At 49.9% G+C, this 13269-nt stretch overlaps 4 protein-coding genes across 4 annotated transcripts; 1 reads left to right on the forward strand and 3 right to left on the reverse strand.

Annotated features, from left to right (window-relative positions):
- Positions 1–437: 437 nt before the first annotated feature.
- On the reverse strand, positions 438–1157 carry TGAM01_v200870 (hypothetical protein; the record flags this gene model as incomplete). The annotated part of the gene is made up of 4 exons (XM_018808887.1): positions 438–586; positions 643–776; positions 841–928; positions 986–1157. 4 exons carry the CDS (start codon positions 1155–1157, stop codon positions 438–440), a joined length of 543 nt encoding a protein of 180 aa, XP_018657877.1.
- A 1185-nt stretch (positions 1158–2342) lies between these two features.
- Positions 2343–4887, forward strand: TGAM01_v200871 (exonuclease 1; the record flags this gene model as incomplete). The annotated part of the gene is made up of 3 exons (XM_018808886.1): positions 2343–2355; positions 2447–2594; positions 2655–4887. 3 exons carry the CDS (start codon positions 2343–2345, stop codon positions 4885–4887), a joined length of 2394 nt encoding a protein of 797 aa, XP_018657876.1.
- A 1342-nt stretch (positions 4888–6229) lies between these two features.
- Positions 6230–7630, reverse strand: TGAM01_v200872 (hypothetical protein; the record flags this gene model as incomplete). The annotated part of the gene is made up of 1 exon (XM_018808885.2): positions 6230–7630. One exon carries the CDS (start codon positions 7628–7630, stop codon positions 6230–6232), a length of 1401 nt encoding a protein of 466 aa, XP_018657875.2.
- Positions 7631–9283: 1653 nt separating this feature from the next.
- Positions 9284–10286, reverse strand: TGAM01_v200873 (hypothetical protein; the record flags this gene model as incomplete). The annotated part of the gene is made up of 4 exons (XM_018808884.2): positions 9284–9312; positions 9377–9545; positions 9605–9650; positions 9709–10286. 4 exons carry the CDS (start codon positions 10284–10286, stop codon positions 9284–9286), a joined length of 822 nt encoding a protein of 273 aa, XP_018657874.2.
- Positions 10287–13269: the final 2983 nt, after the last annotated feature.

Below are 13269 nucleotides of genomic sequence, written 5' to 3' on the forward strand. Positions count from 1 at the left end.
ATGAGCGATGCGATGTCCAGTTTCAGTGCCAAAATTGGGCATGAAAAGAACGGGCGAAACGGCTTTGAACTAGTATATGCAGTATGCTGTCCGACATTTGCGCCATGTCTCCTCAAAATCAGACCCGAAATTGATCGTGAGTCGATCTGTACGCAAATTTGATCTTCATGCCTTCTTCCAAGGCAACATAGCTACATAGCTCCATCATCAACTCCAATTTGCCCCGGACCAGCATATAGTTTGGGATCTGTGACGGTTGAAGTTCAGCCATGGCATATTGGAAGAGCATTTTTGTATCGCAAGTTCCCATGGTTGTGAAAATGCGAATCGGACGAGCTCAGGTAGCTAGTAGCCATCTTCAGGGGTGCTCTATAGATGGCTCGCTTGGGAGCTGTTGATTGCTTCCTCGTACGTAAGATTTCAGAGGACAGGTTGTTTCAGTTAAGAGCCTTTGAAGGCGGCTCGGATTTGCGAACATTGCCAGTATTGGTGACTTTGATCCAGGGAATGGTGGTAAGGTAAACCCATGAGCCTTCCCACCCATCCAAGAGCTTGACGTTTTCCGCTGAAGTCACATCGGGGAGCACTACAACAAATTAGTACGGCCTTTTCCAGTTGTCGATAAAAATGGAAATAACCTACAGAATCCTTTGGTGTACTCTTCTTCAAGCGCAGCTATCTTGATTCTCAACAAGTCCTCCTTGGTGCTGGCTGGCCGCCCGGCACGGCGAGTCTTCTTCGCAGCATCGTACTCTTCATCGTACTGATGAACAAATCTTTTTCGTTGGATATACAGTCAGATCGAGTCCTCATATCTGTAGTATGCCATGTAATACTTACGTGTGAATAAGTGCTTGGATGGCTGCCACTTCAAGCGGCTCAGCGCCTTGCTCTCTCACATTCTGCTGGAAAAAGGTGACACGTTCCACTAATGTGCTGATTAGCTATGGACTGGGGCTCATAATATCAATCCTAGACCGCGTACCGATGGGCTGCTCCCTCTTACTCCTTGCCGCGGCAAGTTTCTCTAGTCTTTGGTCTCTCACTCCGGCCTTGTGTAGTCTCATGGAGTTTCTGGACTTTTCATGCAGGGCGTTGATGTCTCCGCCGCGCTTCTTGGAGATCTGTTTGCGGACTTTCTGAAGAGTGTTAGGCATTTTGAAGGGCTTATTTGTCTTTGTGAATCGGACAATTATGGCTCGCTCAGTAGGTGATTATAGAGATGAATGCTTTCAAGTTTTTTTTCTTTAAATGAAATCTCAACTCTTTTACTAGCGGCACTGGCAGTCGTTAGGCGCAAGGTTTTTTTCTCTTAGGACCAGGGCAGGGGTCTGGTGCTAAATTGGGCAAGTGGCTTGAACTACCGATGTGCCGGCTATAGCTCGGATAAAGCTTTGGCGCTGCGGTAGGCTTGGTGCTTCCTCTGCAACAGAGCAATGCGAAATTTGATTGTCTACTATAACACTAATACATGTACCTTTCCTTCATATTGTTTAACATGTATACAGAGACCTAGATACTCTGGTCAAAATTCATTCACCAGCTGTCAATTTACGGTATATCGTAGTTGAATCTCAGCATCCTTCCCGCCCCCACGCTCTAAAAGTGACGGGATGCTGTTAGTCTACAGTGGTCCCATGTCAACATACAAGAGAGTCCAAGTTTCGCTTTACTTCGAAGCCCAATCTGCTGCCAGAATCTCTGTAGTTGGAATAATGTGATGGACATACCGAATTCTTTAGGGCAATATTTGTGAATTCCTCTGGTATCAACCCGCCTCGTGAAGACCTTTCAGGCTCGCACAAAGTAAATAAGAATGGCCCCGTTGCCAGGTCAATCTATCCCTGTTCGGGCATCTTCTCCCACGCCAACAGCGCTACAGCACGCGCTCCAGGCGCCATGGACCCGCCCATTAAAGCCCCCAGCGCGTCTTGCTTGCTTGTCTCAGCGACTGCAGAGCCAGACGCCCGTTAACCGAGATTCAACATGCTCGCCCGTAGAGCCCAGGATCTTGCGCCGTGAACCTCCTCCACTCTGAATCGCTTCATTTGCTACACCAACAGACGCTCCTCGTCTCTCTCGACCCTCCGTCCGACCAGGCCGCCGTCACGACGCGTGATCCAGGCCTCTCGCAGCCCATCGCCTCTAAGCGCTTGACGTGCCCTGTCTGTTTGAGCCTTGTGCTCGGCAGTCACCGCGTCCAGAGGCTGGGCGGTCAATTCATGGGTGCACTCGCTGATCCACGCAGATACTGAGGGAGTGGATTGGATCCTTCTGCATGGAAGAATCTGAAATTTTGCTACTTTTTTCTTCGTACGTGGATTTTAGGGTGGGGTTGCAAAATGGGTGTAACAGGTATGTATATGATATGACTTGACATGGCAGCGAATTGCATGGTCAAAGCCGCTTATCTACAAGGGGCAATTGTTGTACTGACTGTCGGAAGGGCTGCTACCGATCCTCAAGTCCATCCAGAGGCCGACGGAGCTGAAGAAGTTCAAAGGAGAGACGTTGGCTGTTGACGGCTATGGATGGCTGCACCGCGCCGCCTATTCATGTGCCCCCGAGCTGGCCCAAGGCAAGCCTACTAAGAAGTGAGTTTGAGATGCTCAGTGGTGGAAGATTCGGAGTATTAACTGGCGGCCACTCTCAAGATTTATCAATGCGGCTTTGCACCGAGTGAGAATGCTAAAGCATTTTGGCGTCACACCCTACATGGTATTTGATGGCGATTATCTCCCTAGCAAAGCTGCTACCGAAGAATCTCGCGCCAAGAAGCGAGAGGAAAAGCTCAAGATTGCCAACGAATACCTCAAAGCTGGAAAATCCTCTCAAGCAGTGCAAGAGTTCCAAAAATGTATTGACATTACGCCAGAGATGGCGTCCGCCTTGATCCAAGAGCTGAAGAAGATGGATATCCCATACGTCGTGGCCCCCTACGAAGCCGATGCTCAGCTTGTTTATCTCGAACGCATTGGCTTGGTCGGAGGCATCCTTTCAGACGATTCAGATCTGCTGGTCTTTGGTGCCAAGCGGCTGCTTACCAAGCTGGATCAGTACGGAAATTGCATCGAGATCAACCGGCGAGATTTCTGTGCCTGTCGTGAAATCTCTCTGACCGGCTGGAGTGACACAGAGTTTCGACGAATGGCAATCATGAGCGGCTGCGACTATCTCAACGGTCTTCCAGGAGTAGGACTTAAAACAGCATATCGGCTACTGCGAAAGTCCAAATCCCCAGAGCGCATTGTTCGCATGCTGCAATTCGACGGGAAGCGCATATCGGAGAATTATTTGACCTTATTCTATCAAGCAGAGCTCACGTTTTTACACCAATGGGTGTTTTGCCCCACGAAGAAGGAACTTGTCCACCTCACAGAACTAGATGCGAATCGTACGGCGGAGGAGATGCCTTTCATCGGATCCTACGTCGAACCAGAGATGGCTCGCAAAATCGCAAGTGGCGACGTGAATCCCATTACAAAAATTCCAATTGCCCTGCCTATCTCGCCGTCTAAACGAAGGCACTCTCAACTCGCTACGCCTACCGAAACCCGTCCACAGTCCAAGCCCATCAATTCATACTTCAAAGGTCATCATCGGATACCTATGGGTGAGATGGACGCCAACTGTTTCTCCGTGGATCCCCAACGAATTTCGCAAATTACTGCCGGGGGGGCTGTTTCGCGCGTGTTTCCATTACCGAGACCTTATATACCCGGATCACAGCAGTCAGGACAGTCAGGGGAAGACAGTGCAAACTCTCATCGGACAACACAAGCCGCTCCACGAACTTCGCCTCGTTTGAATCGACGACGAACAGAGCCGATTGCAAGTCTGCTGGCCAGCGTCTCAAACAGTCAACCTCCCCAGACAGACGCTTCCACTAGGCCCCCGAAGAAGGCCCGCCTGTGTGACGATTCGTTTGATGTGGAGGCAGACGGCTCACCCAAAACGAGTCGGTTTTTTCCTGCCAATAAGAATAAAGCCACCAAAAAGGATCCGCGAAAGACGAAGAGCGAGGCATATTTGCTTTCAGACGATTCACTGGATGAAGCCCTCAATAACTTACCTGACATTGAAGAGTGGGCGTCTGGGGCTCGGTCGAAGAAAGGGGTGTCAATCTTTGCAGATAAACCCAAGGCGCCGCCTCCTAGTAAGCCTGGAAGTACTGCTCAAGAAGGTTCTACTCAGCAGGATGCAACACCACCAGATATCGACCAGCAAAAGGCCAGCCAACAAGATATCGGCCAGCAGAAAGCCAGTCAGCAGGAGACGAGCCAGCAGAAAACCAGCGAGCAGGAGACAGGCCAAGTCGCAGATGCAAGCCAAGTCACAGGACTCACTTCCTTGGAAGCCGGCCAACAGAGCCCTATTGACACGCCCAAATCTTCAGTCGATGACTTGGTGACTCTCCCCAAGCCACTCTCCCCCATCTCTGAAACCATCCATACCCCTCCTCGTCCAAGTTTTACCCGCTTTGCCCACTCTTCCAAATCATCGGCTACACCAGCTTCAAGATCTTCGCAATACTCATCTGTGTTCACTCCCGCATCTACTACCTCCACTGCACCATCCACTGCCCGGGCAAGACAAACGCCCCTTCAACGCATGGGTGCATGGGCATTGAAAGAAGGCCCGGCATCATCTCCGAGTCTCCCCGCGTCACGAAAGGATGTTGACAAAGGCCTTGGTGCTAAAGGGGCGATCAATCCTGCACTTGTCCCTCTTCCCAAGGTGGATTTGAATGAGATGGAGGCGTTGAACAAGCCATGCGGAAGCGAAGACCAAATCATCCCCGATAGCGACGGGGAGGAAGAGGACGAGGAAGAAGAGGTCAAGCTCCCAACCAAAAAGCTCAATCTCGCTCGGTTCATCTATTCTTGAAAGGCATTGTTACCGCTTTATTGATACCATCACAAGTCTTTTGCTATAAGACGCATTGAACTTTTTTCTTCTATTTTTTAAAGCGCTGAAGTTTAATGTGATTATGATAATACATTCGCAGGCGTTTATTTTAGTGCTCATTTCTTTTTTGGTTGTCGGCTTAGGCTTCGGGAAGAAATTTTTACAGACCCCTTTGTACGGACAGATGGTGTTTGTATTAGCTACGTATGTTTTGGAGGGAACGAAAGGAAAGGATCTTGGTCTCGGTGCTTTGTCAAAGCCTTTTATTTTTCTCTTTGGCTTGACAACATCGTGTTGGGAAGAAATGTTGGTATTGTCACTGGAAATGAATAGATGGCTTCAGGAACTAGGCTAGTAGAAGAACTGAGTATTGGACTCAAAGAAAATCAAGTTATTATTAGATATGACTGGCTCTAACAAATACCTAGTAGGTTACAAGACATTCGTTTATAGTACACACAGTGCTCTACATATTCATCACCATTCTGACAAACATAACGATAGCAAAGCCATGGGAATGGGACTAGAAGGTTCAAGACAAAACTAACATTTGCTCTATTTCCATCTCAAGAATGCACTTTATGTATCATGGATCCTCGTATTCTAAGCGAGTGCATGCGCTAGCCATACGCTGAACTAAAACAGGGGGTACGAGTACATACAATCAGAAAGGAAACCGAAGAACAATGAATGAATAAATAACAGGGCAATGGGAAGGTAAGAGTGATGGGGGTGGGAACGAAGTGCGAAATAAGAAACATAAAGTACCAAAACCAAGCAGAAGAAAAGGGGGGAAATCGTATAATCCACCTGTCCCCATATACCGTGCCAGATTCCCAAGACGCCAATGGTTAAGTCGTAAAATATCATAAAGTAACACTACTAGTCTATGTTTGGGGGAGCGAAAAATCTCGACGCTGCAATGCAAATATTTTGAATGAGTGGGGATGACTCAACGTCGTCGACAAGAGAAGGAACAGGAATGTCCCGGCTTGCTACTAAAGCATGTATGCCTTGGCGTGCGGGTGTATGGTGTGTATGTAATCGCTGTATGTAGATGCTGAGCCACGCGTATTTCTAGGTAAGTTGTCCCAGCCATGTCGTATGCTGGCCCATCGCGAGATAGGCAACGGACATGCTAGCAGCGGCCAGGCGCATCGGTCTATTTCCCACAATAGAAACGGATGGGTCTCAATAAACGGAACCAAAGAGGCTGTCTATTGTTTGTTAAGCAGCAATGTTGATCCGTTCATGAGATCTGCGTTGAACGTCCATTTGGCTGTCAGTGGATGTGTTAGTAATGATCGAGAGAGAGTAGTCATCAGGAGGCTTCGTTGATTATACCTTTGGCAAGGTTCTCGGCAGTATCTTCAAGCAGAATAATACGTCTCTTGTTGCAATAAGATGTCTTGTCCATGATATCGACCTTCAGCTTCGGGTCGGATAGTTCGTTGATGGGCTTCTCAAACATCTCGGACAAGTTCTCAACAGCCATTTCAAGATCCTTTTGGTTGTCCTCAAAAATCTCTGTCAAATTGGTTTTGGCCAGGTAGAAGGCAAAAGCGTAAGTCCACTTGAGAGTCTGCCTGCAGGTCTGGAGGGCCTGAGATGCAGAGTTGAGATACTGCACTTCGATCCAAGACATGCCCGATGTGGTCTGGAGCTGCACCATCTTCTTCTCAGTCTTCTGCGCGATATCTTTGTCCAACTTAGCGGACTGCTCGTGGTTGGCATATCGGTTATAATAGTGCAGGTACCGTTCAAGAGACGTGCGTGATCTGGTCTGCGCATCCCTCGCTTCGGCTCCGCTCTTCTCCTCATATCTATTGCAGTTGTACCAGCTTGTGCCGTGCTCAGACCAGAGACCCATGCACATCCAGCAAAACTCATATTTGCATTTCCTACATGTCATGTGGTTGCATCCGCCATTCTTTTCGATCGTCGAACTGCACTTGGGACATTCCTTTGTGTGCGCCGAGATCCAGTTGGCAGTTTCTGAGTCATCAGCACACTTTTTCAGCCACCGCTTGACTAAATCACAGGGTGCAGGTTGATGGTCGGGGTTTGCGCATCCAAAGCAGAACCTGTTGCCACAGAGGCATTCAACTGTAGGAACAACCTTATCCAGGTCCTTCTTCTTAACGCCGCATTCTATGGCGTTAGGGCAGTCCGGAGCCGGGCACCATTTGAAAGTATCTTTGTCTTCCACGTATGTGCGGTTGAGCAATTCATTGTAGCGAACCGTCAGCTCCGAGGTGACGAGGAGGTCGAGTGACCGCGAGTCCAAGATACGACCACACCCATCTGAAGGACACTGGATCCTGGCAGATTCTCCTTCGTCTTGGATCTTCTGTGTGAGGTATTGGCGGTAGCAGTTAACACAGTAGCGGTGACCGCACTTCATCGCGAAGGTCTGTAAGCCGTCCTCATCTTCACAGCAGATGTCGCATACAAAGCCGGGAACGGCCTGTAGTTTTGGCTGGGTGGAAGAAGTACTGTTTAGACCAGCGGCTTCTAGAACCTTTTCTGGGCGGTCCATGTAGTCTTCTAGTAGTCTTTCTTTGTTCCATCGAAAGTGGCGTAACATGATGGCTGCATCCTCTTTGGTCAAGTCAAGGATCAGGTTGACGTCGCTCATCATGTCATCTTGCTGGCGCCTGATATCGGATGGCTCGAGGACCTTGAAAGATACCGCGTGAGCGGCCGCCTTTTTCTTATCCATGTCTTTTGCTGATAGTCCAAAGTCTGGGTCGGGTTCGTCAAAATCATCCTCGTCGAAATCTGAAAACAACATGGATTAGTCAGGCTCACGGGAAGGAGCTTCCGAGAAGGCCGGGTGAGAGAAGGTAGCAGCGTTGGACTCACCATCTGGACCGGAGAGTTCATCACCGCTGTCGTCTTGCATGATTTCATCATCATCAGTGGAGATGGGAGACATGTATTCTTCCTCGGAATCCATATCGCGGGTGGTTTGGGGCGTAGGAGGTGCGGCAGGGAGACTGGCTGAGGCGACGATTTTCTTCTGGGGAGTGCTCTCGGCGTCTGCAGATGTGATCGTCGCCTCGGCAGCCTTTCGCTTTCTCGTTATGGGAGGAATCGTGACGGTGGTGAGCGGGCAAGCAGCAAGCCTGCAGGTCGACGATGGTGCGCTGGCAGACGAGATAGTGATGCAGCACGCTAAGAGGGGCCCTTGTGACGGCACTCGGTGGACTCAGGTGCACGCCGGATCGGTGGGACGAGAAGGACGGGATCAGGCGAGGACGGCGCGCTGCTGCGTGTTCAAGGCGATGTAGGGCGACGTAGGGCGAGGGTATGATGGCGAGGCGAGCCGGGTGAATCGAGCAGAAGGAAGATTCTCAACAGAGGCGTCAAATCATCGTTTAAGTGATTCAGGACAGGATGAAGAGAATGGAGTTGGGCAGGTCGAGCGCCGAATAAGGTGCCGGCATTTCTTCGGCAGCGGCTGAGTCAGGCGGCGGCGGCGGTGGGCCCATCAGGTGGCCAACGGCAGGCCTGCACGAGAGATCTTGCGGGCAGTCTTAGCGCATCGCAGCCGCCTAGCTGGGGGCAGGCCAGGCAGCCAATGGCCGGATGCATCTTGGCCACTGCTCGGGCTTACCAATAGGAGAAAAAGAGCATGAAGAGAAGAAAAGTCGGTTGGATGCCTAAGCTAAGGAAGTGGTGCTGTCAAAAAAGAGCAAAAAGTATCTATCAGATTTTGAGTCGAGATTATTTTTTGTACAATTCTTTCTGTTTTTTCCCAACAGACACGCAAGACTGGCAGTGTGAATTCACTCCCAATGAGGTAGTATCTTCTCCGTACATGACATGTATGTATTACCATAGGGAAAACTTACTTGTAAAACGCCGAATAGCGGTGTATAAAGACCGCATCCCTGGTGAGAATGGTCAGTCTTAGCTAGATATTACAACCTTGAAGCCTTGTCCAGGGATTCACATCAGGCAGGAGGCTTACAGGCTTGGTACGAGTGTCTTATGTCATCCATGATTTCCATATCAAGGGCCGCCGTAGTGCGAACTCACATATATTCAGGCAAAAAAAGGTTTTCCTTTGACTTTTGTTAGGAAAGTTGCCCAGCACCCCAGCCATGGCTCAACAAGGCAATTAGACTACATATGAAATTACTTGATTGCCATATACATTTGAAAACGGCCGTGGTAGCAGCATACATGTATTCATTGCAAAGCTATAAGTACTTCCATTATTTAATTGCGTATGAGCAACATGTTTCCGTAATGGCCAATAGTGTAGACTAACACTCGCAAAGAATGCAAGCCAAGCATGACATCACATGGCCCAGTCACAATGGTTTCTTACAAAGCCGGATCTCTTTCCATGCATTTGCTATCCCTCTCAGTTGAGAACCTGCTCGGCCATTGACACTAAATGAAACAATATGTCAATACTTGTCGCTTTGACAATGCTTTGAATCCAACGAAAACTCACCGGCAGTGCCTGTACTGTCTGGCTCGATATAAGTAGCAGTGACTTTGCCGTCTTCAATCTTCAAGGCGTAGCGCTTGCTTCGAGTGCCGCCAAGGACAGGAGCAGCATCGTCAAAGTCAAGCTCAAGTGCCTTTGTGAACTCGGCAGTTGGGTCGGCAACAAATCGAATCTACAAGAGAATCAGCGGCAGCTCTTTTTTGGCGATAAATGACGGCAGCATGAACTCACGCCAGTCTCTCCGGCAGGATCCAGCTGGTCTTGCCAAGCCTTCATGCTGTAGAAAGCAATTAGCAATCATATCCAGGCGCCTTCATGAGATTGCGAATCCTTACACAAAGGGGTCATTGACGGCAACGACAAACACTTGGCCGGAGCTCTTGAGGTTGGGGTGGTTGATGTACGAGGGAATGTGCTTGGTGGAGCAGGTGCCGGTGAAGGCGCCGGGCACGCCAACAATGTAGCCGTTGCCCTTCTGGAACTCCTCAGCCAGGTTGACCTTGCTGGCAGCTGAGTTCTCGAACAGCTCGAAGCTCGGGAGTGCGTCCCCTGCCTTGACAAAGGCCCGAGGCGTGGAGTGGAAGCCACGCGCAACGGCGGGGCGTGCCAGGGCAATGCGGCGGAGGGGCAGACGGAAAGCCATTGTCAGCGGTGTTTGGGTTTCGGAATGTAAGACTGCCTGACAGCTAAAGTGGTGATGGCGGGGGAGAATGGCAGAAGGGGACAAGGCAAGGTGAGTGAGCTTCAGACAATGACGAGTGGCGTCAACGACGCGAGCTGCTAGCTTGATTACAGTCAGCCGGGACCCCTCGTAGCCTGCCGGCCCCGCCCGCGCCGTAAATTCCTGTCCTCCGTTCAATGCTGGCCACTGTAGTATAATATTCTCGTAACTATATGTAGTTTCCATGTGCATGCAGCGCCAATCAATGCATGTTGGACATTGAACCTGCTGTCTTACCCTTCATAACGGCCAGTATCGTCGTGGAGCTCTATCGATATGGACACGCTATTGTTATCAACGTCCTTGGGAATATCAGTTACTTAACTCTCCAAGGTATTGCATGCAGGAATGTGTTATACTTTCGTCATTTATCAAGTTTATGGCTCCTGCTCGCGGCATACTTTACAACAGAGAAGCGTCCAACACTAGGTCGTACCGTCAAGCGCGATATTTGCCCATAAACAGGGGTTGATAGAGTTCACCAACAACAAGCGGGAGCACTTTTCCCTTATTTGTCGCTCATCGCGCTATCTCCCCCTCTGCCCGTCATAAATGATAGAATTAAGATGCAATCTAGCTCCGCGCGCAATTTAATAGTTTGCGTAGCGAAAGCAAGACGGAGAGGCCAGGTGGATGATACGAGCTTAAAGTCCAAGTCTGCATGCACATGCAACTTGAATCATGGCAGTTTCTTGCTCCATAACGTCACAATACAACACTGTGCATGTACGTATTGTATATGCACTCACCACCGGCAACTGTTATTCGAAAACTCCCAGAGTATCCGGCTGTTGAAGTGGTTCATGCACCTGTCCGTCTATCACGTCCCGGACGAACTAGTGGCGCATGGGAGGCTTGCCGGCAAAAGGGGCTACATGTATTCTGACGTACCATGCCGGCAAAAAACCTCACTCGGCAACCAGCAGATCACAGGGGTTAAAGCACGGGCGATGCAGAGGGACGTGCTTTGGTGATGGACCATTGGGGAGTTTCCTGCCATTCTAGGATTATTCTGGGATTGCTGTGAGATTGAAGGACTGCAGGGACAAGAGGCACCGCAGGCTGCATGCGCATGTGTAAGGGCACACCAGTCAGATATCAGGCATGACAGAGTCGGAGTGGCCTCAATGAAGAGTGCGCGTTGGGAGATGGCCTGAGGATTTGTGGATTCTACCAGAAAGAAAGAGAGAGAGAGAGAGAGAGCGTGGGGGGCGAGCAAGGTGCATATAGTACTTGTAATACCTTTAGATAGTTGGTCGTGGTGTATGTAGAGTATAATTAGATCGATCTTTACCTATATGGAGGAATCACTGCATTGGCACACAAGGAGTTGCATGAGGAGGGCGGTTATCTTCGCAGCCGCAAGGGTTGGATTATCTATTCGAGCCTGATGCTCCATAATACCTATGTATTCGGTATTACTGTTCCTTACGAATTGATCATATCTCTCTTTCTTTCTCTCTCGCCGTTTTTAGTCCTTTTCCCGGGAATTATATCCAGTTGGCATTCCGTAATCCGTGCCTGGCCCTAGGCCACATTTGGCACCAGCCCGCTCCCCAGCGATTCTATCTCACTTTTTTTTCCCCTACCAGTCATGGGACCCCTCGACGAGCGGATATTTTCTGCAAGTGGGCTTGCAAGGAGAGAGTGAGTGGAGGCCATGAAAGGATGCAGCCTGTGGAGTGAGAGAGGAACTCATCGTTTGCAGTATGACGGTGCTGCAGTTGAACTTTAGCAGTCGCAGTCGCAGTCGCAGTAGCAGAAGCAGTATGCGCTACTCCGCCGATACGTGTAAGGGGCTGGGCATGACTTGATACGAAGAACTAGGAGAGTAATTCGACAAAAACTCGTATGTTTTGCATGACGATCCTCAAGACTGCGACGCCGTGGCCAAGAAATAAGGTAGGACATCGCACGGAATATACGCATCGCAGCGCCAAGGGGGCGAAATCGAGGCAGCACTTGCGTTGCAGAGCATCCTCCGTTCACAGCGAAATACTGTACAGTAGGATAGGCAAAGGCATATCTGGCTGCAGTCTCCACCAGCCCCTGGCGTATCATCCATGCTACTCCAGACATGGCGACAGGCCGCTGCTCACCAACTGGTGCGTTTCAGCAAAAAGATTGTGAGTGCTGATACATGATACATGGCGCTTGCAAGGGGCTGGTCTGGAGTGCATGTATGGAGTTTTGCACGGAGCAACAAGTACTATGTACTACTTAGCAGTAGTCGCTGCTAAACTGCGTCTATTTGATCCCTTAGTACTTATACCGTACTAGTACAGCACTCTGTGCGAACCTCTGCCTCTCGTACAAGCGCTAGTTCTGGCGACAAAAGAGGCCAGACGTCATCCTAAAACCCCTGAATGAGCTGCATTGTACCCGTAGTTATCTGAGACGCGGCGTCCACAGTTTCAACGTTGTGAGGCGAACGCAGCAGAGAAAATGTGAGCCAGACAGGAAGTGGTCGAAAGCACCGTGTTTGACTTATCTTATTCGCCGTTCTTATTCGCGGAGCCTCGATTGCCTGCTTGCTCGCTTACTGGCACGAGTACGACTTCATGGGGGCCATGTTGCTGGATTGCTGCTGCAAAAGTATCATTGACGGCACATGTGTATTTTACCCGGTGGCTGGAGCTAGCCAAGGCTCTTGAGTATCATTGCCGCTCAAAATAGCGATGGGCAGGCCAATACGACGTCCAGACTTTGGACTTGTACAAATAGCAGCTCCGGGACGCATGCAAAGCTCAGGCCGAGTAGCAGGTACCTGCGCGTGGCTCGGCGCTACACGCAGCGCTACCCCGCCGCCCCTCTGGATTGCACATTGGATCAGCACCTTACTCGTGCTAAATGCCCTTTGCTGCGTTCGAAGCAAGGCTAGACGGCACTACACCCTGGACTATCTTTTTTTTCTTTTCTTCTCTCGTGTCTTGGGATATTAACGTAGCGCCCTGCCGCGGGATGACGACTGTGGAAAAAATAAATCAAAATCGGCGTAAGAGAGAGGCTGAGAGAGATGCTAGTACAAGTGATAGTGCCTGATATGTGACTGCAGCGAAAGAGGCATGGGGCTGTGCTCTGTTAAGAGAGCACGAGTACGTGCGGGTACATGTACCTCGGACAGCAATTGCACTTGATACAGTTTGCAACTCTAGATGCCACGGATGGCCCCATG

The sequence above is a fragment of the Trichoderma gamsii genome (assembly GCF_001481775.2).
Source record: "Trichoderma gamsii strain T6085 chromosome Unknown Scaffold_2.2, whole genome shotgun sequence".
NCBI lineage: Eukaryota > Fungi > Ascomycota > Sordariomycetes > Hypocreales > Hypocreaceae > Trichoderma > Trichoderma gamsii.